Source organism: Nomascus leucogenys, chromosome 8, assembly GCF_006542625.1.
Source record: "Nomascus leucogenys isolate Asia chromosome 8, Asia_NLE_v1, whole genome shotgun sequence".
In the NCBI taxonomy this organism is placed as follows: domain Eukaryota; kingdom Metazoa; phylum Chordata; class Mammalia; order Primates; family Hylobatidae; genus Nomascus; species Nomascus leucogenys.
Genome location: NC_044388.1, coordinates 14,710,327 through 14,737,149, shown reverse-complemented (window position 1 = coordinate 14,737,149; position 26,823 = coordinate 14,710,327). Strand labels below are relative to the sequence as shown.

Sequence of the window (26,823 nt, the reverse complement as noted above, 5' to 3'; positions counted from 1 at the left end):
TTTCCACATTGTCACTCCCTCACTTCATCCAGATACCTGCTCGGTTCCCTTATTTAGTGAGGCCCTCCCTGATCACTCTGTTTTTGTAACCCTTCTTCCTCTGCCCCCTCCCCCTACACTCTATTCCTTTGTCCTGCTTTATTTTTCTTCTTAGCTCCTATCATCTGATATTTAATTTTTTGTTTGTCTATCTCCTGTCATCTGATATTTAATTTTTTGTTTGTCCATCTCCGTCTCTATAATATAAGCTCCATATAAGCAGGAACTTTGTCTGTATCCTCAGTACCTAGAATATTCCCTGGCATATAATAGACACACAGTCAATATGTACTGAGTGAATACATGAAATTATCCATGTTTAAGAATTCTAGGCCGGGCACAGTGGCTCATACCTGTAATCCTAGCACTTTGGGAGCCCGAGGCAGACAGATTACTTGAGGTGAGACATTCAAGACCAGCTTGGCCAATATGGTGAAACCCCGTCTCTACTAAAAATATAAAAATTAGCCAGGTGTGGTGGTGCACACCTGTAGTCCCAGCTACTCAGGAGGCTGAGGCACAGGAATCACTTGAACCCAGGAGATGAAGGTTGCAGTGAGCCCAGATTCTTGCCCCTGCACTCCAGCCTGGGAGGCAGAGCAAGGATCTGTCTCAAAAAAAAAAAAAAGAATTCTACACTAGTTCTGGCTGCAATCCCAAAGAGAATTATTGGGTTCTGAATATTGACTGTACTGAAAACTCAGGGCATATTAACAGCATAATTTAGACTCTTAAGAGTTAGAAAAGATCTTAGAAATAAACTAGTCCAAACTGTTGGCATGTATTCTTAGAGATATTAAAGAACAAAAGAGTAAAATGGAAATAAGTTTTCTTTATGGTTTCTAGTTTGATATTTCTTTTTTTTCTTTCATGTTCTCAATGAACACATAGTTTGATATTTTTTTAAGTACTTGGACATTCGATGTATTTGGTCATCTAGCAAGTAGGCCCCAGGAAGTTTTTTGGTTTTTATTTGTCTGTTTGGGTTTTTTTTGAGACGGAGTCTCACTCTGTCACCCAGGCTGCAGTGCAGTGGCACGATCTCGGCTCACTGCAAGCTCCACCTCCCAGGTTCACGCCATTCTCCTGCCTCAGCCTCCCAAGTAGCTGGGACTACAGGCGCCTGCTACCACGCCCAGCTAATTTTTTGTATTTTTAGTAGAGACAGGGTTTCACCGTGTTAGCCAGGATGGTCTCGATCTCCTGACCTCATGATCTGCCTGCCACAGCCTCCCAAAGTGCTAGGATTACAGGCATGAGCCACCGCGCCCAGCCATCCCCAGGAAGTTTTATGATTTTAGAGTGAAAAGCCATGAAACCATTTTGTTCACATATAATTCACATTTTCTAAGAAATAGTGTCATGTTAATAATAGTTGAACAAAATGAACTACACTGGTGAATTAATAGAGTACAGTTAATTATCTCTGCTGTAATATGTTCATGGCATTTGTATGTAACTTTACATTTGTTAAATTTCACTTTGTTATTAACATTATGCTGCTTTATCTCCAATGCACAAAAGTGAATCCATTACTCAGAACTAGCCATTTAAGTGTAAAATACCTGTGATAAAATGATGATAATATGGCAACTCAAAACAGCACCATAACATAAATAGTAAACAAGACCTAATTGGGAACATTTCATGTGAATATGTACTGAGATAAGTGAATAACTGCCATTGTGATAAACTCACAAAAAGGGCAAATAAAAAGTATAAAAACGATTATCTGGAAATAGAATTGTATTAGACTGGTTATCTTCTCCTCAGTGCCTTTTCTGTTATGAAACTTGGTCAAATAATGGCATGAAGTCATTGAAACTGTTGCATTTCAGAGTACAGTGAGTTTTTCTAGAACAAATGTAAAATAAGGCCTTCTATTATGAAATTAATTTTGTTGTTAGACATAAAAGTGACCAAATTAAAAAGGCATTGTTCTCTACCCTGCTCACAGCAAAAACAGTTAAGATCACACTATTTCTAAAAAACACATAAGGATCAGCCTCAGAATTAATGACAGATATCTCAGAAAAAGCAAAATCAGTTACCATGTGACTCTATTGAATGTTAAATAATCTTCGTGGCATACAGTATAGAAGAACAATTAATATGTTTGCATGCCAGTGTTACTCAGTTATTTCAGTTTGCATTTGGAAGAAACCACTGACACAGAGTATGATTCAAGTATTAGCTTATGTGAGGTATATATATGATGAAGGAAAGTTAGAAAACTTTTATATTCTATGTATCATTGAAAATCTATGTTAGAGGAAAAGGCTATTTGTTTAGTTAATTCTTTTGTCAGCTGTTTTTAGACTGGAAAGATAGACCACCAGCTATGCGTACAGCAAAGAAGGACATCATTACCCAAAAAAGAGATTGAACCTAAAGTCAGTCTGTATTCTTGTTTATTTCCAAAAAGATTTAGCAGTTGAGAAATAAGCCTTTGATATTGAACGAAAATGAAAATTAGAAATACCAGAAAATCATAGCCCTTGAGTTCAGTTTTGCATGCTGTGCAAAAATTGCCAGTGAATAAAAGGTTTTGCTTATCCAAACCGACATATGCCAATTTTTGAGGAAAGAAGTGCTAACTTGAGTTTTTAAAATAAGTGATGAGATTTAAAATACTTCTTTATGACACTGGTGCTGGCAGTAGAGATATTTCTGTGGCTTGCTCCGATGGTGTGTCTTAGTGATATATTCAGTATCTTGATTGGCCAGAATCCACCACTGTAGGCTGAAATGCCAGGATTTTCCTTGTGGAGGACAAGGTACTGATTTTCCTAAGATGACTAAGCTATAGTGGAGACGGCTCACACTAAGAGCTTACCAACTCCTCCCCCTTGAAAACTTTTCCTCTTAAGAGAGAAAAAAAATATTTTTATTAGATATATTTTTTAAAGTCCTAACTCTACAGAAGACCATGAGGAAATATTTTTCTGAGCCATGTTAACCAAAGAGTGAATTAGAAATCTGTTCACCACTCCTGCCAAGTGAGAGCCAGGCTTCCAGCATTGGAGTTTGTTCTTCTGTACTCATACATAATAAAAATTATTTGTAACTTCCATGTCTGTATTTAATTCATTTGTCAAAAACTATAATACAGAGCCATCAAACATTTCCATTCCTGGTGACCTATACTTGTGAATTAGAGGTTTCTGATTCAATAACCAAGAAGAAAGGAAACTGACTTACAATTTAACTTATATGTCAAGTTGACTAAAGATCCCTTGGTGAAAAGTGGTCAAATTTCATTTATTTCACTAGCAGAAAATAGTTATTCTAATTATGATTTATTTTAAAAATTTATTTGATATTTTAAATGACGATGAATTTTATTTACCTGGAAGAGAGCAGTTAGAAAAACAATAATTAATGTAGAGTCAGCAGCTACATGCGTCACCACTAGATGGTGCTCCTGCCTCAGCCATCTAAAGTGCTGAATCAGTGATGTGGAAACCAACAAATGTGCTGATGAAGTGTGGCCACTGAATACGGAGATTTAGGCTATAGAAAAATGGAATACAAATACATTGTTTTATAGTATTAGATAAGTAGGTTAGCACAGGCTAAAAATAGGAAATGCCTAACAGTCAAACCCTTTGCAGATTTTAAAAATTCAAAAAGAAGAGGAGAAAAATAAAATAAGCACAAATGGATACAGATTATAAAGTTTTATAATTTTTAACAGTAATTTCATAAATAATATAAAGTATTTGAGTATATAAATATAAATTTTAGATAGAAAACTCTTACTTTAAGATAAATTTACATTCAGAATCAAGAAATAAGGACAAAAATCTTCAACAGAAAAATGTGGTTTAATAGTATATATTGAAATTGACTTTAACTTGAGAGAGGGGACATGGAATTATGATAAATGAAATTCTTAATGTTTATTTTCATACATAAAATTTCTGTGCTAAAAATCCTCCATCATTTTTACATGAACTTCCACCAAGCTAGTGTTAAGAATACAATATTGAGTAAGACATGTTCTCTGTCCTCAGTGACCTCAGAGTCTGAGTGGTTGGGGCCAGTAGAGAAATTAGGCACTGCCTAGTCCCAGCTCCCACCTAATTCAGGAATCCTGTCAACTTCTTCCTAAATACTTGCGGTGAAAAGAAACCCAGCCACTTCATACAAACTCATTGCTTTATAGGGCTAATTTTAGGAAGTCTTCCTTATATTGAAGCATTTCAGTATACATGCATTTCTGTCTAGCAGTTGTAATTCTTCCCTTTGGTGCAACACAAAACAAGTCAGCTTCTTCTTCCGCCCAATAGCCACTCAGATCTTGATCACATCTACACTCTAGTCTTATTTTTTCTCAAGATTAAACATTACTACATTAGTAGCATCTTTCACAATCATTTTGAATATAGTTACACTTACCTGTTTTGTGGTTTTTGCACATTATATATGATTCTATCTATAAATAATAGACAAAAATACTGATATATGTGAAATACTAATTAGAGACCTTTCTTGGGTTGACATTCATCTGCTGTGCAAAACTCTGAGTAGAGTTCTTCAGTTATGAAGCCAACCCATATTTCTCTAACACAAAGATAATACAAAAATCTTTGTTATGCAACTTTGAAACTCATTATTTTATCAAGCAGTTATGGACCACCTGATATATAGAAAGCACCGTGGCCGGGCGCGGTGGCTCGCGCCTGTAATCACAGCACTTTGGGAGGCCAAGGCGGGTGGATCACGAGGTCAGGAGATCAAGACCATCCTGGCTAACATGGTGAAACCCCGTTTCTACTAAAAAACAAAAAATTAGCCGGGTGTGGTGGCGGGCGCCTGTAGTCCCAGCTAGTCAGGAGGCTGAGGCAGGAGCATGGTGTGAACCCGGGAGATGGAGCTTGCAGTGAGCCCAGATTGCTCCACTGCACTGCAGCCTGGGCGACCGAGTGAGACTCCGTCTCAAAAAAAAAAAAAAAAAAAAAGCACCATATAAGTTACTGGAATGCAAGTGAAGAAAGACCTGGTTTCTTACTGTTTGGAGGTGATGATGGTCAGGTGCACCAGTGTTTGGAATGTAACCACAGGGACAGCTAAAGGAGGCTCAGGTGGCAGTGGGAGCACACAAGGCAGAGCTCTAGTCAGTCCCTGTCCTGGGGCCTCCCATGGAGTGTGGCACTTGAGCTCAATTCTGTTTTTTTTTTTTTTTTTTTTTTTTTGAGACGGAGTCTCGCTCTGTCGCCCAGGCTGGAGTGCAGTGGCGCAATCTCGGCTCACTGCAAGCTCCGCCTCCCGGGTTCACGCCATTGTCCTGCCTCAGCCTCTCCGAGTAGCTGGGACTACAGGCGCCCGCCACCACCCCCGGCTAATTTTTTTTTATATATTTTTAGTAGAGACGGGGTTTCATCATGGTCTCGATCTCCTGACCTTGTGATCCGCCCGCCTCGGCCTCCCAAAGTGCTGGGATTACAAGCGTGAGCCACCGCGCCCGGCCTGAGCTCAATTCTGTAGGGTCAGAGGGGTTAGCACTGATAGCAGGGGTGGGGTGGTGAGTGCTGGACAGCTGAAATCTAGACCTTCATCCTGATGCTAGTTTTTCCCTGTTCAGAACAGTTGAAGAATCACTCTCTCTGCTGAAGAATCCAGAAAAGAAAGGTGGTTTAGTTCCTCATTAGGCCTACTATTGAGAAAGATGTCCAAATATCTTGCCTTATTTGTTCTTCTCTTATCAAAATATCTTGAAAAAGAGATCTAATCTCTTCCATGATAAAACCACCAAAGATACAGGATTTCTGTATTATTAGACTATCAAAATAAAAGCAGAATGCACACCCCCCACCCAAAAAAATAAAGCCGCTTAAATTGCTCTTTTTACCGCTGCTTCCTTTGGGAGAAGAAAAATAATCAGTGAAAGGGAAATGAAGTGGGTAGGAATGACTGCAGGTAAAATTGTTAAGAATGCAGTGTGACCTCCTACCTCCAGGATTGCAGCTTCCATCTTTCTTCTCTGATCTTCTCCTACACCACAGCACACACATCCTCAATCTGGACACATTTGCTTCTTATCTCCTCTTCTCCCATTCTATCCAAGGTTTTCTCCAGAGTTGCAATTTTGCTAAACCCATTAAAACACCAGCTAATAACAAAGATGTTCATGCCCAAATAAAAGTTAGGATATAAATTATCCCAGATGTATTTGAATTTCCATAGAGTCTAGAAGACCAAGAGTTTTCAAGACTCAAGTGAATAAGGCTATAGTAACCAGAATAAGGCCTTCTTGAATCACACCACCTTGAAAGCCATCCGTCTGACCAGTTAATCAATCATTAGGCCAACCCAGCAGATACTTCCCACCTCATATGCCTTCCCAAAACATTGAGCCCTATAAGCATTACTTGAATCAGGCATCACTGTATAAATTAGAGATAAACAAAAGAAGTGATGTGAAGGCAGTTGGGAAGTGAAGACTTGTGAACAGAGAATGTTTTTTTATTCTTCTTGGAAGTACAGAGGCAAATTCAAAATATATAGATGTAGATTTAAAAATACAGTGCTCATTTTTACTAGGAATTACACTTAACATAATCAAAAAGCTAAAAGTTAAATTGGTCCCAAGTATGTTCATAAGATGGCCTTTGAGAAAGTAGTGGAGATCTTTAATGTTTTTATTTGGTTTTATTTTCCTTTTGGAACCAGGTTATTCAGAGAATATTCTACACAGTCAACAGATCTTGGAGTGGAAAAATTACTTCGACAGAGATAAGAAAAAGCAACTTTTTGCAAGTATGCCTTTCATTGGAATTCATGTGTAATGAGCAATTTAGATAATTTTCTTACCTTATTTAACAAATATTTGAGTGCTTACTCTATCCAAAGCACTGTCACTACTTTCAGTCATTAAGCATTTATCAAATACCTGTCGTGGGACGCTGGAATGTTTTGGGTGAGGGGGTAAAAATGAGAGAATAATAAGGGATCTCTGCCTGAAGGCATGCACTCTGGAGCAAAAGAGTGAAGTGGACAGACACTAAACCTGACTTGATAAATTCCGTAGACATGGATAAAACGTACAGAGAAGGCTTCACAATAGATAAGCCTGGAGGGGTGGGCTGGGGCTAGGTTGGGAAGGGTCTTGGAAAGGCCTTGGAAGATTTTAAACTTGATCCTTTCAGCAATGACTCTGTATCCAGCACCTGCTAGAGAAAAAGTACTAAAAATTCCTTTTAAGAAAGAATACATTTCATTCAATTATTTTATTCATATTACCAAATGAGAGAGAAAGTATTGACCACTAGTGGGAGCCTTTTACTGAAGTAACCTTCATGCCTGATTGTTTAAGCTTCTGTAAACATAAAGAAAGTGAAATTGTTCACACTTGGAAGAAAATGAAATATTTTATTTTTAAGTATCATACTAAATGGAATTTAGGCTAATAATACAACCTTATTTACTCTTTATTTTTTCCTATCTTCATCTGAGACAGAGTAATGAAGACTTGGCAAAATTAGCAGTCCATGATGGATATACAAACTTTTTTTATTCTAAAATGAACAGTCATCATCACAGTCAGTGTTGATATTTATTGAACACCTGATGCCTGCCTGGGCTCTCAGTAGGTAATATGGGATGGGTTAAAATGGCAGTAATTCCATAATACCTCAAGAGTAATGATAATAATCCCCCACTTTCCTGAAGCACATTATAGGTTGTAGTTTCTGAATCATTTTTATAATCCATAATTTTTTTTTTTTTTTGAGACAAAATTTTGCTCTGTTGCCCAGGCTGGAGTGCAGTGGTGCGATCTGGGTTCACCACAACGTCTGCCTTCTGGATTCAAGCGATTCTTCTGCCTTAGCCTCCTGAGTAGCTGGGACTACAGGCGTGCACCACCATGCCCAGCTCATTTTTGTATTTTTAGTAGAAATGGGATTTCACTGTGTTGGCCAGGCTGGTCTCAAACTCCCGACCTCATGATCCACCTGCCTCAGCCTCCCAAAGTCTTGGGATTACAGGCGTGAGCCACCATGCCTGGCCTAATCCATATTTTTTCTTTCTTAGCTTTTAAAATTAATCCATTTTTTTTAACCAGTGATAAAATTTGAGGCCCAAATATACTTAAATGATTTGTATAAGATCACACAAAAGTAAGTTGCTGAACTGGAAAAAGAACTCAAGTGTTCTGCTTCCTAGAGCATGATTTATTTTCTCCTCCCTTTCCTTCCCTGCCTCTTTCCTTAGTCTTCCTCTTCGTACTTAAACAATACTCATAAAACATTCAAATAATATGAGCACATCTAGAGTAATAAACAGAAGTCACTATTCTTCGCTCTACCATTTTACCCCCTTTCCCCAGAGGGGGACCCATATCATCTGTGGTTTTATTCTCTTATAAATATATACATATAGTATATAGTTTTGTTTTGTATGGCTGCTATTTTGAGGGTTTTCAAAAAATATATGGGTTCATACTATTCTGTTAAGTTGGTTTTTTCACTTAACAGTGTCTCAGGGTTTTTTTCATTTCCATTCATATAAGTCTATCTAATTCTTTCAACTACTGCATAATCAATTGCATGGCTAAACTGTAATTAATTACATATTCCTCTATTGATGTCCAAATCGTTTTCAGATTTCCTCTATTACAATAATGCAGTGAACATCCTTGTTCCCTCCTCTTGTATGTGGTATGAGTAAGAATGTCTGTAGAATAGACCACTGGAGGGAAAATCCTGGATCAGATAGTATGTGCATTTTTAATTTGGTGGTGTCTGCCAAGTTACCCTCCAAAAAGCCTGCACTACTTTCACTTACATACTCACCAACAAAAGTTGCTGTCGTCTTCATTTTATGCCAACCCAGTGGGTAAAAATGATATCTCTTTGCTTCTAAATATGTGCTTTATTGAAAGTGTTCTGCTTCTTACATATCAAAGGACATTTTATAAAACAAAATATTATGAGCAAGTTTGGAAGACTGAAGAAAAACCATATTTTATCACCCTTATACAACTAGTATCATTTTTGTCTGTATTCATCTAGTCTTATCCATATGTATATATGCATTTTCAGGATTTTACGTAGTTCTTAGTGGGTACGATCTTGTATCCTATATTTGTACTTACTATATCATGGTTTTCAGTGTAAACTTTATAGTTTTTACTAGCTGCATAATTTTCTATCCAGCAGATTTACCATAACTTAATAATAATTTATGTTGTTTTTAGTTTGCCAGAGCCCTTTGGTTTTCCAGTGTTCATATTTTAAAAAATAATTTTTTGTCGAAATACTAACATTTGTGTTATGAAATAGTCCTCTTTGTCCCTCATGTGTTTCTTTTTTTTTTTTTTTTTTTTGTTTGAGATGGAGTTTTGCTCTGTCGCCCAGGTTGGAGTGCAGTGGCGTGATCTCGGCTCACTGCAACCTCCGCCTCCCGGTTTCAAGCAATTCTCTGCCTCAACCTCCCAAGTAGCTGGGATTACAGGCGCCTGCCACCACACCCAGCTAATATTTGTATTTATAGTAGAGACGGGGTTTCACCATCTTAGCCAGGCTGGTCTTGAACTCCTGACCTCATGATCCACCTGCCTCAGCCTCCCAAAGTGCTGGGATTACAGGCATGAGCAACCGCACCCAGCCCCCTTATGTTTTTCACCTTGCATTCCATATTAATATTGATACATGTTTATTTTTGTTAACATTTAACCGTGTATGTTTGTCCATCTTTTTTTTAACCTTCCTTATATTTTTTTAGATGTATCCCTTATAGATGCATATAGGTAGATCTATTTTGGGGGCATGGTTTTGATACTCAATCAAAAAAATATTTTAATAGGGAGATGTATCACTTATCTTTATTGTGACTATTCATGTATCTGATTTTATTTCTGCCATTTCATTTTTTTATATTTCTTAACTTTTTTTGTGCTTTTATTTTTCTTTCTGAATCTTTCACTTCTGAAAATGTTTTCATTTATCTGCCCACTTATATAATAATTTGGCTGACAACAGAATTGTGGATTCAGTATCATTGATTCTGGAGTTTGCCGTAGGGGAGTACAGTGAGTCAGGGAAGACCCAGGTTTACTTCCAGCTCAGGACCCTGCATCTCTACCTGCCATGCCTATGCCAGGCCACCATGTATCATCACTATTGTATATATGAGTAACCTTTGTGACATAAACTTAATTTTATTACAAAACAAAACCCTATATGTTGATGCCTACCCCTCTTAATATTGCTCACATAACTTTGAAAATTAAAAACAGTATTTGTTTCTGGCCAAGTAATTAAGACTATGAACTAATTGTTCTTTTCATGCCAGTCTCTGACCTCTGACCAATTATAGTCCCCAAGGTAATGGTACTTCCCTTCCGCTGCTTTTACATCCTCCACAGCATCCAACCCTTCACTGAGCATATTATAGAGCTCAGTACATGCTTATAGATTGATTGGTTGATTAAAGGTAGGATAAGGTTGCCTATTAAAGGGTTTCTGATTTGGTACCAGAAAAAAAATTTTAATTCAGTTTAAAACAGAAATTCGCTAGACTGCACAGTGGCCAAAGCTGCTTTTTCATAATGTTTAAATTCTTCTTTTCATACAATTTCAGACCCTAGCACTTTTGGAAGAAGAGGAAGATATAAACCAAATTACAGATTACTTCTCCTATGAACATTTCTATGTTATTTATTGTAAATTCTGGGAACTAGATACTGATCATGACCTCTACATCAGCCAGGCCGATCTGTCTCGATACAATGACCAGGGTAAGTGATTCTGTAGATGCTAAGACTTAACCATTTTAAAGAGTTACTTAAATTATCACTACTCATTATGAGAAATTCCCATTTGCTAAATTCTGAACCTAATCAAGTCCTCTTTGAAGGCCAATAATTTTTAAGAGGGGATGAGTGAAGATAATATAATTTTTTATTAATAAAAGGCCAGATGTAGGAGAAGGAGTTTGGAAGTAAGTAACCAATCAGTCTTAGTTTTGATAAAGCGATGAGTCTATACTGGTGTGTATTTTCTGATGATGAATTGAATAAGATCCACACCTGTGTAAATCTGTCTGAAAGAGAATATGTATACACCTTTATAACCCTTCCCACTTAACAATATTTCTATAAAAAGCCAAGCATGAAAATAATGTTTCTAATTGCCAAGTTTTATTTTCAAGGATTCACAAAAATTTACTCTTGGAAATTTTGTTCCTGAAAGATACGTCTCTGCAGATGAATTTTGTGTGCTTTCTTTTGTCAGAAAACAAAAAATTCCATATCACATGATAATACCCTTTTTGCTTCATTTTTGCCAGCAGTAAATCTAGAACCTATTGCCTACTGATTTAATATCCTTGTTTTTTTTTTGAGACAGCGTCTCACTTTGTCACCTAGGCTGGAGTGCAGAAGCATGAACACGGCTCACTGTAACCTCAACCTCCTGGGCTCAAGCCATCCTACCACCTCAGCCCCTAAGTAGCTGGGACTACAGGCACATGCCACCACACCTGGCTAATTTTTTTTGTATTTTTTTGTAAAGATGGTGATATGGTTTGGCTATGTTCCCACCTAAATCTCTTCTTAAACGGTAGCTCCCGTAATCCCCACCTGTTGTGGCAGGGACCTGGTGGCAGGTAATTGAATCATGGGGGTGGGTCTTTCCCATGTAGTTCTCATGGTAATGAATAAGTCTCATGAGAGCTGATGGTTTGATAAAGGGGAGTACCCCTGCACATGCTCTCTTGCCTCCCCCCATGTAACATGTGCTGTTGCTTCTCCTTTGCCTTCCGCCATGATTGTGAGGCCTTCTCAGCCATGTGGAACTATGAGTCCATTAAACTCTTTCCATTATAAATTACCCAGTCTCAGGTATGTCTTGACTAGCAGCATGAGAACAGACTAATATAGTAAATTGGTATCAGTAGCGTGGGGCACTGCTGTAAAGATACCCGAAAATGTGGAAGGGACTTTGGAACTAGGTAATAGGCAGAGGTTGGAACAGTTTGGAGGGCTCAGATAAAGATAGGAACATGTGGGAAAGTTTGGAACTTCCTAGAGACTTGAATGGCTTTAACCAAAATGCTGATAGTGATATGGACAATAAAATCCAGGCTGAAGTGGTCTCAGGTGGAGACGAGGAACTTGTTGGGAACTGGAGTAAAGGTCACTCTTGCTATGCAAAGAGACTTGGCATTTTGCCCCTGCCCTAGAGATCTGTGGAACTTTGAACTTGAAAGAGATGATTTGGGGTATGTGGTGGAAGAAATTCCTAAGCAGTAAAGCATTCAAGAAGTGACAGTGCATAAAAGTTTGGAGAATTTGCAGCCTGATAATGCAGTAGAAAATTAAAACCCATTTTCCGGGGAGAAATTCAAGCCCACTGCAGAAATTTGCTAAGTAATGGGGAGTCAAATGCTAATCACCAAAACAATGGGGAAAATGTCTGCAGGGAATGTCAGAGACCATCATGACAGCCCCTCCCATCACAGACCTGGATGCCTGGGAGGGAAAATGGTTTTCTGGGCCAGGCCTGCGCCCCACCCTGCTCTATGCAGCCTCTGAACATGGTGCCCTGCATCCCAGCTGTTTCAGCTCCAGCCATGGCTTAAAGGGGCCAACATACAGCTCAGGCCGTTGTTTCAGAGAATGCAAACCCCAAGCCTTGGTGGCTTCCATGTGGTGTTGGTTCTGTGGGTACACAGAAGTCAAGTATTGAGCTTTGAGAACCTCCACCTAGATTTCAGAGGATGTATAAAAACACCTGGATGTCCAGGCAGAAATTTGCTGCAGGGGCAGAGCCCTCATGGAGAACCTCTGCTAGGGCAGTATGGAAGGGAAATGTGGGGTTGAAGCCCCCACAGAGTCCCTACTGGGACACTGCCTAGTGGAGCTGTGAGAAGAGGGCCACCATGCTCCAGGCCCCAGAATGGTAGATCCACCAATAGTTTGCACCATGCACCTGGAAAAGCCACAGATACTCAATGCCAGCCCATGAAAGCAGCAAGGAGGGGAGCTGTACCCTACAAAGCCACAGGGGTGGACCTGCTGAAGGCCATGGGAACCTGCCTCTTGCATCAGTGTGCCCTGGATGTGAGTCAGAGTCAAAGGAGATCCTTTTGGAACTTTAAGGTTTAATGACTGCAGTATTGGATTTCGGACTTGCATGGGGCCTGTAGCCCCTTTGTTTTGGCTGATTTTTCCCATTTGGAACAGGTGTATTTACCCAATACCTGTATCCCTGTTGTATCTAGGAAGTAACTAACTTGTTTTTGATTTTACAAGCTCATAGGTAGAAGGAAGTTGGGTTGTCTCAGATGAGACTTTGGACTGTGGACTTTTGAGTTAATGCTGAAATGAGTTAAGACTTTGGGGGGACTGTTGCGAAGGCATGATTGGTTTTGAAATGTGGGGACCTGAGATATGGGAGGAGCCGTGGTTGGAACAATATGGTTTGGCTGTGTCCCCACTCAAATCTCATATTGAATCGTAGCTCCCATAATCCCCATGTGAAATGGGAGGGACCAGGTAGGAGTTAATTCAGTCATGGGGCAGGTCTTCCCTGTGCTGCTCTCATGATACTGAGTAAGTCTCATGAGAGCTCATGGTTTTATAAAGGGGAGTTCCCCTGCACACACCCCTGCTGCCATGTAAGATGTGCCTTTGCTTCTGCTTTGCCTTCCACCATGATTGTGAGGCCTCCTCAGCCATGTGGAACTGTGAGTCCATTAAACCTCTTTCCTTTATAAATTACCCAGTCTCAGGTATGTCGTTATTAGCAGCGTGAGAACAGACTAATACAGATGGGGTTTTGCCTTGTTGCGCAGGCTGGTCTCAAACTCCTGAGCTCAAGCAGTCCATCTGCCTTGGCCTGCCAAAGTGCTAGGATTACAGGCATGATCCACCATGCCCAGCCTGATTTAATATTAACTGAGCACCAAGATACATTGATTCATTTTTCTCTCATAAGATTGTCCCTGTTCTGTCCTTAAATGCCTTCTCAAGCACTGTTGACTTTTAAATGATACTTTAGCTTATTAGATATAGCAGAGTATGAATCTTAAATAAATGCATTGAATTTTGTTTTTGTTTTTTGGTATGGCTGTTACTAATGGTATGCATCTTAAGAAAAGGCTCATCAGGCAGGGGGCAGTGGCTCATGCCTGCAATACCAGCACTTTGGGAGGCCAAGGCAAGTGGATCACTTGAACCCAAGAGTTCAAGACCAGCCTGGGCAACATGGTGAAACTCTGTCTCTACAAAAAATAAAAAAATTAAAAATTAAAAAATGTCTTTCAAATGACAAAATAAATACAAATATCAGTCGGATGTGGTAGCACATGCCTGTAGTCCCAGCTACTAAGGAGGCTGAGATGGGAGGATCTCCTGAACCTGGGGAAGTTGAGGATGCAGTGAGCCATGATGGTGCTGCTACACTCCAGCCTGAGCGACAGGGAGACCCTGTCTCAAAGAAAAAAAAAAAGGTTTGTTGTATATGATGTCAGGTTTCATAGAGTTTTGCATATTTAAGAAATAAAGTTGGCCAGGCATGGTGGCTCACGCCTGTAATCCCAGCACTTTGGGAGGCCAAGGCAGGTGGATCACGAGGTCAGGAGTTCAAGACCAGCCTGACCAACATGGTGAAACCCCATCTCTACTAAAAATACAAAAATTAGCCGGGTATGGTGGTGCGTGCCTGTAATCCCAGCTACTCGGGAGGCTGAGGCAGGAGAACCGCTTGAACCCACAAGGCGGAGGTTGCAGTAAGCCGAGATCACGCCACTGTACTCCAGCCTGGGCAACAGAGCAAGAAGGGGCCACTCAATACTCCATAATTATCCACTCACCAGACTGTCCTTAATGAGACAACATAGAATAACATGATCTTCAATTTTAGGAAGCTAAACCTTCCCAAGCTAAAAAATGCCTTTAAAAAAAGATTTTGGCTTTACAATTAAATATCCTTACCTTTCCTAAATAGCCCTCTTTTTTTCTATCTAGTACAAATTAACCCCATAAACCAATGTTCAGCAAAATATAGAAGGTCTTTATATAAGCTTTGGTGTGTGGCCAGGCACGGCTGTACCAATACACATATTACCAACTTTCTTTGGCGAAACCAATTTACCTTTATGCTAACTGTACCTAACTATGTGCAGAAGAATTCAATGCTGATAGCTGCTAAGTCCCTAATGACCTTATTGATGATCTTGAAATTTTAGTGTGCGTGCCATTGCCTGGGGCATCTGTTAAAAGAAAGAACAGGCTGGGCATGGTGGCTCACGCCTGTATTCCTAGCACTTTGGGAGGCTGAGGTGGGCAGCCTCCTGAGGTTGTGAGTTCGAGACCAGCCTGACCAACATGGAGAAACCCCGTCTCTAATAAAAATACAAAAAAATTAGCCAGGTATGGTGGCGTATGCCTGTAATCCCAGCTACTCGGGAAGCTGAGGCAGGAGAATCACTTGAATCCGGGAGGCGGAGGTTGCAGTGAGCCGAGATCACGCCATTGCACTCCAGCCTGGGCAACAGGAGCGAAACTCCGTCTCAAAAATAAATAAATAAATGAAAGAACAGGTCTCTAGTCATGTCTCTCTCTCTGTCTCTCTCTCTCTCTCTCTCTCTCTCTCTCTCTCTCTCTCTCTCTCTCTCTCACACCAACATGCTAACTTAAGCTATGATTGTCTCTGTGAATAAAACTTCCTGATGGAATTTCTAAAAATCTTATGTTAAACCCTGGACTTTTATAAAATGGGAATATAAGAAAAGTATGTTTGTAGTGTGTTTGAGTAGCTTTTTAAAAAACTACTTAAAAGCATTCTCCATTGTTTTAACTTTGTTTTGTTTTATTTTACATTGTTTTAGGAGCTTACACAATCAGTTCCCCCTTGAATTTAGTTTAAGGATAAAATTTGTCTTGTTTATAGGAAAATTGGTCTCATTGGATAAGATCAGTACAAATCCTATATATTTTTGTCTTAGCTGTCAGGATGTTCAGACCTAACTTAGCATTCAACTATATTAATACTTCCCAGATGTCAGCCACATTCATTTGCCTATTATTTTTTTAAGTTATTTTAAAATTATGTGTAAATAAAAATGTACTCACATTCTCATCATGGACGATGGTTATGGTTTAGCTTGTAGCTAGTGAAAAGCAAATTTGTGAAAAGTATTGCCTTTATGGAGCATGTTTCTAACTAGCTTTGTAATTTTTTTTTATCTACATTTAGCTTCATCAAACAGGATTATTGAAAGGATATTCTCTGGGGCAGTAACAAGGTAAGAAAACATTTAATGCTGTGTTTAAAAATGAACTACAAGTAATACCATAACGATCTCATTTTAGCAAAGCTTCCTGAATAATTTGGCAGTGCTATTGGACCAAGTAATATCCTATAAAACATAGTTATGGCTTAATACAAGACAGTAATTCTTTTTTAAAAAAATAATTTCAACTTTTCTGATTCAGGAGGGTACACGTGCAGGTCTGTCACATGGGTACACTGCGTGATGATGAGATTTGGTGTATGGAGGATCCTGTCACACAGGCAGTGAGCATAACACCCAACAGGCAGTCCCTCAGCCCTCACTGTGCTCACTCCCTACCCACTTCAGCAGTCCCCAGTGTCCGTTGTTCCCATCTTTATGTCCATGTGTACTCAACGTTAGCTTCCACTTACAAGTGAGAACATATGGTATTTGGTTTTCTGTTGCTGTGTTAATTCGCTTAGAATGATGGCCTTCAGCTGCCTCCATGTTGCTGCAGGGACATGATTTCATAATTTTTATGGCTGCATAGTATTCAATGGTATATATGTACCACATTTTCTTTATCCAGTCTACTGTTGGTAGGCATCTAGGTTGATTCCATGTCTTGCTGTTGTGAATAGTGCTGGATAAACATACAAGTACATGTATCTTTGTGGTAGAATGATTTATTTTCCTTTGGGTATATGCCCAGTAATGGGATTGCTGGGTCGAATGGTAGTTCTGTTTCAAGTTCTCTGAGAAATCAACGGCTCTTCACCACAGCTGGACCCATTTACATTCCCACTAAGTGTATAAGCATTCCCTTTTCTCCACAGCCTCACCAACGTGTTATATTTTGACTTTTTAGTAGTTTACATTCTGACTGTTGTGAGATGTTATCTTGTTGTGGTTTTGATTTGCATTTCTCTAATGATGAATGATGTTGAGATTGTTTCGTGTTTGCTGGCTGCCTGTATGTCTTCTTTTGAGAAGTGTCCGTTCATGTCCTTTGCCCATTTTTAAATGGGGTTGTTTTTTGCTTGTTGATTTAAGTTCATTATACAGTCTGGATATTAGACCTCTGTTGGATACATAGTTTGAGAATATTTTCTCCCATTCTGTAGGTAGTTTGTTAAATCTGTTGATAGTTTCTTTTGCTGTGCAAAAGCTCTTTAATTAGGTCCCAATCATCAATTTTTGGTTGTGTTGCAATTGCTTTTGAGGACTTAGCCATAAATTATTTGCCTAGGCTAATGTCAAGAAGGGTATTTCCTAGGGTTTTTTTCTAGGATTGTTATAGTTTGAGGTCTGAAGTTTAAGTCTTTAATCCATTGTGAATTTTTTTTATATATGGTGAAAAGTAAGGGTTCAGTTTCATTCTTCTGCATATAGCTAATCAGTTATCCCAGCACTGTTTATTGAATAGGGAGTCTTTTTCCCATTGTTTGTTTTTATCAACTTTGTCAAATATCAGATGGTTGTACGTGTACAGCTTTATTTCTGGGCTCTCTATTCTGCTCCATTGGTCTGTGTGTCTGTTTTTGTACCAGTACCATGCTGTTTTGGTTACAGTAGCCTTATAGTATAGTTTGAAGTCAGGTACTATGATACCTCTGGCTTGGCTGTTTTTGCTTAAGATTGCTTTAGCTATTGGGGCTTTGTTTTTGGTTCCATATGAATTTTAGAATGTCTGTGAAAAACAACATTAGTTTAATAAGAATAACATTGAATCTGTAAATTGCTTTGGGGAGTATGGCTATTTTAACGATATTGAGTCTTCCTATCCATGACCATGGAATGTTTTTCCATTAGTTTGTGTTATCTCTGATTTCTTTCAGCAGAGTGTCATAGTCCTCCCTGTAGAGATTTTTCACCTCCTTGGTTAGCTGTATTCCTAGGTATTTTATTTTGTGTGTGTGTGGCTATTGTAAATGGGATTGCATTCTTGATTTGGCTTTCAGCTTGAATGCTATTGGTGTATTGAAATGTTACTGATTTTTATACATTGATTTTGTATCCTGAAACTTTAATGAAATTATTATTAGTTCTGAAAGCCTTTTGGCATAGTTTTCAGGCTTTTCTAGGTATAGAATCATGTTGTCAGCAAAGAGAGATAATTTGACTTTTCCTATTTGGATGTGTTTTATTTCTTTCTCTTGCCTGATTGCTCTGGCCAAGACTTCCAGTACTATGTTGAATAGAGTGGTGAGAGTGGTCATCCTTGTCTTGTTCTTGTTGTTAAGGGGATTGCTTCTAGCTTTTGTCCATTCAGTATAATGCTAGTTATGTGTTTGTCATAGACGGCTCTTATTATTTTGAGGTATCTTCCATTGATGCCTAACATGAGTATTAATCCTATATCTAAATACAAGGAACAGTATTTTATCCCAGTGATTATTTGCATTCATATTAAAGACCAGATTTCTTCATATTTGCAAATGCCTTCTGGTTTCACCCTCTAGGCCTTTGAAAATAAGATAGGCTGTGGAAGGGTTGCCCTTTATGAGGCATTTAGCATTATAATTTAAAAAAATTTTAACTGACATATTACTTTATTTCTTAGCCTATCATCCTGATAAATGGTTCTGAGTAATTGCTCAGGAAATTTTATAACCATGTGTTTTCTTCAGGGGAAAAACAATACAGAAAGAGGGAAGAATGAGCTATGCAGATTTTGTTTGGTTTTTGATCTCTGAAGAAGACAAAAGGAATCCTACCAGGTATGATTTCTAAGTTTCCTTTACCAAGATGTTAAACACATGCAGAAAGCTTGAAAAAGCCATGGTGCATATTATACCTAGTGAAGCCAACTCAACCCGGCAATACTAAGATGAATTAGGCTTAGTTTCTGCCGTCTCGGAGCTCTCCGTCTCAGGAGATTGGCACTGAATCCAGGTTCATGGCATATCAAGAGAAGTGCTATTACCCACAGAAACAAAGGTGAAGTGACATGTAAGCTGATGACAAGTAGGGCTAGTAAGCATTCATGTGGAATATGGGAATAGATGCTATGAATTACTTGTTTTATCATCTTACTGGTTAAATGGTAAACCATTACTATTAGAGAGGGAAAGCAAATTGTGGATGACTAGTGTATAAGAACACATCCTCAGTCTGCCAGTTGAAATCATCTATGCTTTTCCTTGGCACTCCCAGACATACCTTGATTGGAGTTATTAATTTACACATTTCTTTCTTTCCATCTCTTGTTTAGGCAAAAAATCTAGATGCCTCGCTTCTTATCCCTACTTTGTATAACACAATGCACTGTAGTTTGTGCTCAGTACCAAGGGAGGGAGGGGTTATAGACCTTGATGGTACTTGCAGGTATAACTAACTCAACTATCTTAATATTGGTTCGAAAAGTTATCTAAATGTTGAATATGTCCAGGTGTGGTGGCTCACATCTGTAATGCCAGAACTTTGGGAGGCCAAGGCAGGAGGGATTGCTTGAGGCCTGGAGTTTGAGACCAGCCTGGGCAACATAACGAGACTCCATCTCTACAGATAAATGTTTTAAATAGCTGGAAATGGTGATGCACACCTGTAGTACTAGCTACTCGAGAGGCTGAGACAGGAGGATCACTTGAGGGCAGGAGTTTGAGGCTGTAGTGAGCTAGGATCATGCCATTATACTCCATCCTGGGTATAATGAGCAGGACACCAACTCTAAAAAAATAAATGTTGAATATATTGTTTAGAAGATGTTGAAATAAAAATAAGCCATTTCTTGGAGAGCTTGTTAGATTATTTTTAAATAACTTTGTTTTCCATTTCAAAAGTAATAATTTATTTAGAAAACATGAATAAGCAGAAGAAAAATAAATTTTAATACCAGTAATTTTAATACCCAGAAAAAAATACTAAAAGTTCATATATATGCTACTCTTTTTCATATACAGGCAGAGTAGAGTATCTCTTATCTGAAATTCTTGAGATCAGAAGTGTTTCAGATTTTGGATTTTCTTCAGATTTTGAACCGTTTGTTATACTTACCAGTGAGCATCCCAAATCTGAAATCCAAAATGCTCCAGTGAGTATTTCCATTGAGTATGAGTTTTGAGCGTCTTGTTGGTACTCAAAAAGTTTTGGATTTTCGGCTGGGTTGCAGTGGCTCACACCTGTAATTTTAGCACTTTGGGAGGCCGAGGTGGGCAGATCACCTGAGATCAGGAGTTCAAGACCAGCCTGGCCAACATGATGAAACCCTGTGTCTACTAAAAATGTAAAAAATTAGCCAGGCGTGGTGATATATGCCTATAATCCCAGCTACATGGGAGGCTGAGGCAGAAGAATTGCCTGAACCCAGGAGGCGGAGGTTGCAGTGAGCTGAGATCACACCATTGCACTACAGCCTGGGTGACAAGAGCAAAACTCCATCACAAAAAAAAAAAAAAAAAATTAAAGATCTAAATAAAATGAAGACATCCCATGTTCATGGATCATTGTTAAGATAGCAGTAATTCCCAAACTGATCTACAGATTCCTAACAAAATACTAGTTACTTTGGGGCTGGGTGCGGTGGCTCACGCCTATAATCCCAGCACTTTGGGAGGCCGAGGAGGGTGGATCAAGAGGTCAGGAGATCAAGACCATCCTGACTAACACGGTGAAACCCCGTCTCTACTAAAAATAAAAAAATTAGCCGGGTGTGGTGGCAGGCGCCTGTAGTCCCAGCGACTCGGGAGGCTGAGGCAGGAGAATGGCATGAACCTGGGAGGCGGAGCTTGCAGTGAGCCAAGATTGCACCACTGCACTCCAGCCTGGGCGACAGAGTGAGACTCCGTCTCCAAAAAAAAAAAAAAAAAAATACTAGTTACTTTGAGTCAAAAGCTTTTTTTGTTTTTCGATGGTTTTTATTTTTTTTCCAGAAATGGAAAAGCTGAATATTGAATTCCTATGGAAATACAAAGGGACCACAGTAACCAAAACAATGCTGAAAAAGTACAGAAAAAATGTAGGACTCATACTTCCCTATTCCGAAATATTTCACTACAAAGTGAAAGTAAACAAGACTGTGTGGTACTCGTATCATGATGGACATAAAAATAAACAAAATTGAATTGAGAGTTCAGAAATATATCCTCACATATATGGCTCATTGATTTTCAACAAGGATGCTGGGTGCCAAGACGATCCAATGGGGAAAAAAACAGTGTTTTTAATAAATAGTGCCAGAACAACTGGATATCGTACAAAATAATATTAGGTTGGTGCAAAAGTAATTGTGGTTTTTGCAATTTCTTTCAGTGGCCAAAACTGCAATTACGTTTGTACCAACCTTGCCTTTGGACCCCTAGTTCACATACTACAAAAATTAAGTCAAATGGATCACAGCCCAAAATGTATGAGCTAATACTATAAAAAATTTAGAAGAAAATAGAGGAGTAAATTTTCACGACCTTGGTTAGGCAGTTTCTTAGATGTGACACCAAAAGCATAAGTATCAAAAGAAAAAGTTGATGAATTGGACTTCATCAAAATTTTAAACTTTTGGCTGGATGTGGTGACTCACGCCAGTATTTCCAGTACTTTGGGAGGCCAAGGCAGGTGGATTGCCCGAGCTCAGGAATTCAATACCAGCCTGGGCAACATGGTGAAATCCCCTCTCTACCAGAAATACAAAATGTAACCAGGCACAGTGGCACGCGCCTGTGGTCCCAGCTACTTGGGAGGCTGAGGTGGGAGGATCACTTGAGCCTGGGAGGCAGAGGTTGCAGTGAGTTGAGATCACATCACTGTACTCCAACCTGGGGTGACAGAGTAAGACCCCATCTCAAAAAAAAGAAAAAGTTAATACTTTTGTGCGTCAAAAGATATGATCAAGAAAGTAAAAAGACAACCCACAGCATGGAAGAAGATATTTGCAGATGATATATCTGATAAGGAACTTGTATCTAGAACATATAAACAACACTTACAACTCAATAATAGAAAGATTGCCCAATTTAAAAAATGGGCAAAGGATCTGAATAGACGTTTCTCCAAAGAAGATATATGTGTGGCCAATAAGCACATGAAAAGATGCTTGACATCATTAGTCATCAGAGAAGTGCAAATCAAAACCACAGTGAGATACTGCTTCACACTAGGATAGTTATCAAAGTGTCAGATAATAGGTGCTGCCAAGCATGTGGAAAAATCGGAACCCTCATACATTACAATAGAAATGTAAAATGGTGCAGCCGTTACGGAAAAGTCTGACATTTCCTCAAATGGTTAAACATAGAGTTATCATATGACCTAGCAATTCCACTCCTTAGGTATATACTCAAGATATATGAAAACATGTCCACACAAAAACTCGTACACCCATTTTCATAGCAGCATCATTCACAGTAGCCAAAAGTTGGGATCAGCCCAAGATAAACAAATGTGATCTATTCATATAATCAAGTATTATACAGCAGTAAAGAGAAATGAAGTACTGATACATACTATGCACAATTGGATCTTGAAAACCTTATGTGAAGTAAAAGATGCCAGTCACAAAATACCACATACTGTATGAATTCATTTATATGAATTGTCCAGAATAGACAAATGTATAGAAACAGGAAATAGGTTAATGGTTGCCTACTCCGTGGAGAGCCTGTGGTGAAATGAGGAATGAGTGCTAATGGGTATGGAGTCTCTTTTTGTAGGTGATGAAAATGTCCCTATATTAATTGTAGTGATGGTTATACAACTCTGTGAATGTTAAAAACCCGTGAGTTGGACATTTCAAAAGGAACAATTATATGATATGTGAAATATATTTCAGTAAGCCTGTTTAAAAAAAAAAGACTTAAAATACTAGAAAGTATGTTCTGTAAACAAAATGGAATTAATGTAGAAATCAATACGAGAAAGACAACTGGAAAATCTCCACACACTTGGGTATTAAACAACACACTTTTAAATAATCTATGGATTAAAAAGGATGACTCAAGGGGAATTAGATATTCACGACGTAATAAAGGAATGCTACAAATAACATATACACACACAAATATGGTGACCTCCATGAAATGGACCAATTTCCTTTAAAGTCACAACTTAATAAAACTCACCTAAGAAGAAATACATAACCTGAATAGTCAGATATCTATTAAAGAAAATTGAATTCACAGTTTAGAACCTCCTGAAAAAAAAATCTCCCAGCCCTGATAATTTAACTGTATTCTTACAGTCATTTGAAGAAGAAATATTACCAAATTCTGCACCACGTTTTCCAGAAAACAGAAAGGGGAGGAATAATTCCCAACTCATTTTATAAACAAAACCAGACAAACGCATACCAGAGAATAAAACTACAGACTGATATCCCTCTTGAATATAGACCCAAAATCAGTAACAAAATACTAGTAAGTCAAGGCTTAGTTCCTCAAACTTTCAGGTCCCTCTTCCAGAATCTGCAGATGCCCCAAGGGAAAGATGGTCCCAAATGCTAGGTGCCCCTCTCTGGATTTTCTTCTTCTAGATCTGGATACCATAATTCTTCACTGCCCTGTTAATTCTCCAGGATCTTTAAACTGTTTTTTTTTTTTCTATGGGGGGTGGTCCCCTCAATTTCCTCCGTGGAAGGCATGATCCCACTTAGGTAATCATTAGCAGAAGTGAAGCTCTTCAGATCAGTTTTTCACATCATGAGATCCATAACTGGATTCTCATAGAATGTTACCAACAAAGGTTTTTTGAGTCAAAAGCTTTCTTAGACCTCCTTCTTTGGTGCTCCTTTTCGACCTTGCATGTTGCCTTTCTCCTAACTAACAGCTCACATATTGAGATTCCATTCTTTGCCAGTGACTAGTATTTTATATGTAATGGCTTATTTAGTCCTCATATCACTATGAGTTGAGGTGTCAGTGGTCCCATTTTTCAGTTGATGAAACAGAAGCTCTAAGAGACTGTGCAGCTCGTAAGTGTCCTAGCTTGGATTCAAACTCAGGTTTGTATCTCTCCCAAACCTGGACTCTACCACTGTAATATATGGCCTGACATCCAGATGTCATTCATTTGCATGTCTACCTTCTTTCCAACTAGGCTGTAGACTCCCTAAAAGAGAGTTCTTTTTGTGTCATGAAATTGCTTATTGCTTAAGAGTATCAAAATTAGGCCAATTATATAAGAAAGTAACTACTGATTTTGCCCATTGATACTTGCTTCCTTGGTTTCTAGTGGCACTTACTAGGTACCCTGCGTGTTATTCTCAGTGGTTCACATTGCTTTACTAAAGCAGAGTGTGAGCAGAAAATAGTGTCCACCATTTTGGCAAAAATGTCATACAGATGCTCCTCCCCTTCAGTAGGGTTACATCCTGGTAAACCCAGCATCACTTGAAAATATAAGTTAAAAATTATTTAATACACCTAACCTACTGAACATTATAGCTTAGTCTAGCCAGCCTTAAATGTACTCAGAACACATCTTAGCCTACATTTGGGCAAAATCATCTAGCACAAAGCCTACTTTATAATAAAGTATTGAATATCTCATATAATTTATTGAATACTGTACTGAAAGTGAAAACAGAATGATTGTATTGGTACTTAAAGTGCAGTTTCTAATGAATGCATATGGCTTTCACACCATTGTAAAGTCAAAAAATTCTAAGTCAAACCATCATAAGTCAGGGACTGTCTATAGAATGAAAATCAAACTCTTATTTAAGAAAATGGAACAGGCACCACTTTGCAGAAATTGGGTTTCTGGCTTATGAATTACATGGGTTGAAAAAATGAATTTCGTAAAAAAAGTAATAAATTCACTAAGGTGTGATTAATCCTGCGTGAAATGCTGCATACGAAATTAGGATCTAGAGTCTTTCCTATGGCTGGTAACAGAGGTAGATATGGAAAGTATCTGGGTAGATTGTTTTCTGTGGACAAACTCTTGCAAACCCTCTTTCGGTATGTCCTTTAATCTCTCTGTGCTGGTTTTTATCATATTCTGCTTCTACCTTAGTCATCTGGCTAGGTATCATCTCCAGGAGCTATTCCATTCACTTTTGTTATGCCGAAGGGCACTAGGCCAGTGCTTTTCACAGTAGTAAATAATAAAATATGTATATTGAATATGCAACAGAATATACATTTAGTTACTGCCTAAGCAATAATGGAGTTTCCAATAACTTTCTTGAATAGCATACAGGAGTTTATATTAGGGGTAAGAAATCACTGGCTCAGCACTTAATTTCGTTCAGTCCAGGGAAAGGTCAAAAAGTAATCTTAGCTCATGGCTGTAGTCCCAGCTACTTGGGAGGCTGAGGCACAAGAATCGCTTGAACCCGGGGGTGGGGGAGGAGGTGAGGAAGGTTGCAGTGAGCTGCGATTGTGTCACTGCACTCCAGCCTGGGCGACAGAGCGAGACTTTGTCTCACAAAAAAAAATAATAATAATAATTTTGTTTATGTCTACAATTTTAGAAATATAGTTTGTCATTAATATCATTATGCTTTGAAAAACCAAATATTGGTGGTAAATATAGCAGAAATTTAACACTAGTGCTCTCTGGTCAGTTATTCCTTCTGTGTTTTCTGTTTTCCAATTTTCCTACAATAAATAGTCAATACTTTTAGGCTCTGAGAAGATCAGTTACATTTGGTAAGAAAAAAAAAAAAGAATCTGCACTGAAAGAAACTTTAGAGAGTACCCAGTACTTTCAATAAGAAAATACCCTCTGAACATGTCCTGCATGTATTATCCATCCAGCCCCTGCTGCTAAACTTTTCAGGGACAGGTAACTATCCACTGAGGCATCCTGTTCATTTTTCTCTTTCATTCATTGATCCTTATGGTCTCCAATATTCAGAGAATTATATCTGATTGATCTACCACATCTTTCAGATATTTAAAAGCAGTTATGTGCCTTTGGCAAATATTCAGGCAGTATATCTATCGTTGCATTCTAGCTTTCTTTCTCTTTTTTTTTTTTTTTTTTTTTTTTGAGACGGAGTCTCTCTCTGTCGCCCAGGCTGGAGTGCAGTGGCGCAATCTCGGCTTACTGCAAGCTCCACCTCCCGGGTTCATGCCATTCTCCTGCTCAGCCTCTCCGAGTAGCTGGGACTACAGGCGCCTGCCACCACGCCCGGCTAATTTTTTGTATTTTTAGTAGAGACGGAGTTTCACTGTGGTCTCAATCTCCTGACCTCGTGATCCGCCCACCTCGGCCTCCCAAAGTGCTGGGATTACAAGCATGAGCCACCGTGCCCGGCCCTTTCTTTCTCTCTTATGGGCTATTAACAAAGAACTGAAGGGTGTGCTTTAGCTTTATTTATTGTAAAGAGAAGATTATCTTAGTTCTTAATTGAAAATGCAAGTAACTAAAGTATTTCAGTTTCTGTTTCACAGTAAAATAAGTTGTCTTTCACTTCAGTACTGTTAAATCCTTGGTCAAAATCAAGATTTACTTTATTCCCTTTTGCCTGATTTTGGTTCTCTTAAGTAATGAGGAATTTCAAGACACAAAGAGATCTTAGAGGCCAGAGGCCACTCCCGTGCCCCTTTTGTACTAAAACCATTATTACTTTAAAAAAAAAAAAGGTGGGGGGGGGGGGGGAGTGGAGCCAAGATGGCC

At 38.8% G+C, this 26,823-nt stretch overlaps 1 protein-coding gene across 1 annotated transcript in view; it reads left to right on the top strand.

Annotated features, from left to right (window-relative positions):
• PPP2R3A (protein phosphatase 2 regulatory subunit B''alpha) overlaps window positions 1-26,823 on the top strand; it is a 193,782-nt gene that overhangs the window by 107,392 nt on the left and 59,567 nt on the right. The window contains exons 7-10 of the mRNA XM_003265256.3: window positions 6,715-6,801; window positions 10,627-10,783; window positions 16,248-16,296; window positions 18,897-18,986. Of these exons, the coding sequence (XP_003265304.2) occupies window positions 6,715-6,801; window positions 10,627-10,783; window positions 16,248-16,296; window positions 18,897-18,986 (383 nt within the window). The remainder of the gene's footprint in view (window positions 1-6,714; window positions 6,802-10,626; window positions 10,784-16,247; window positions 16,297-18,896; window positions 18,987-26,823) is intronic.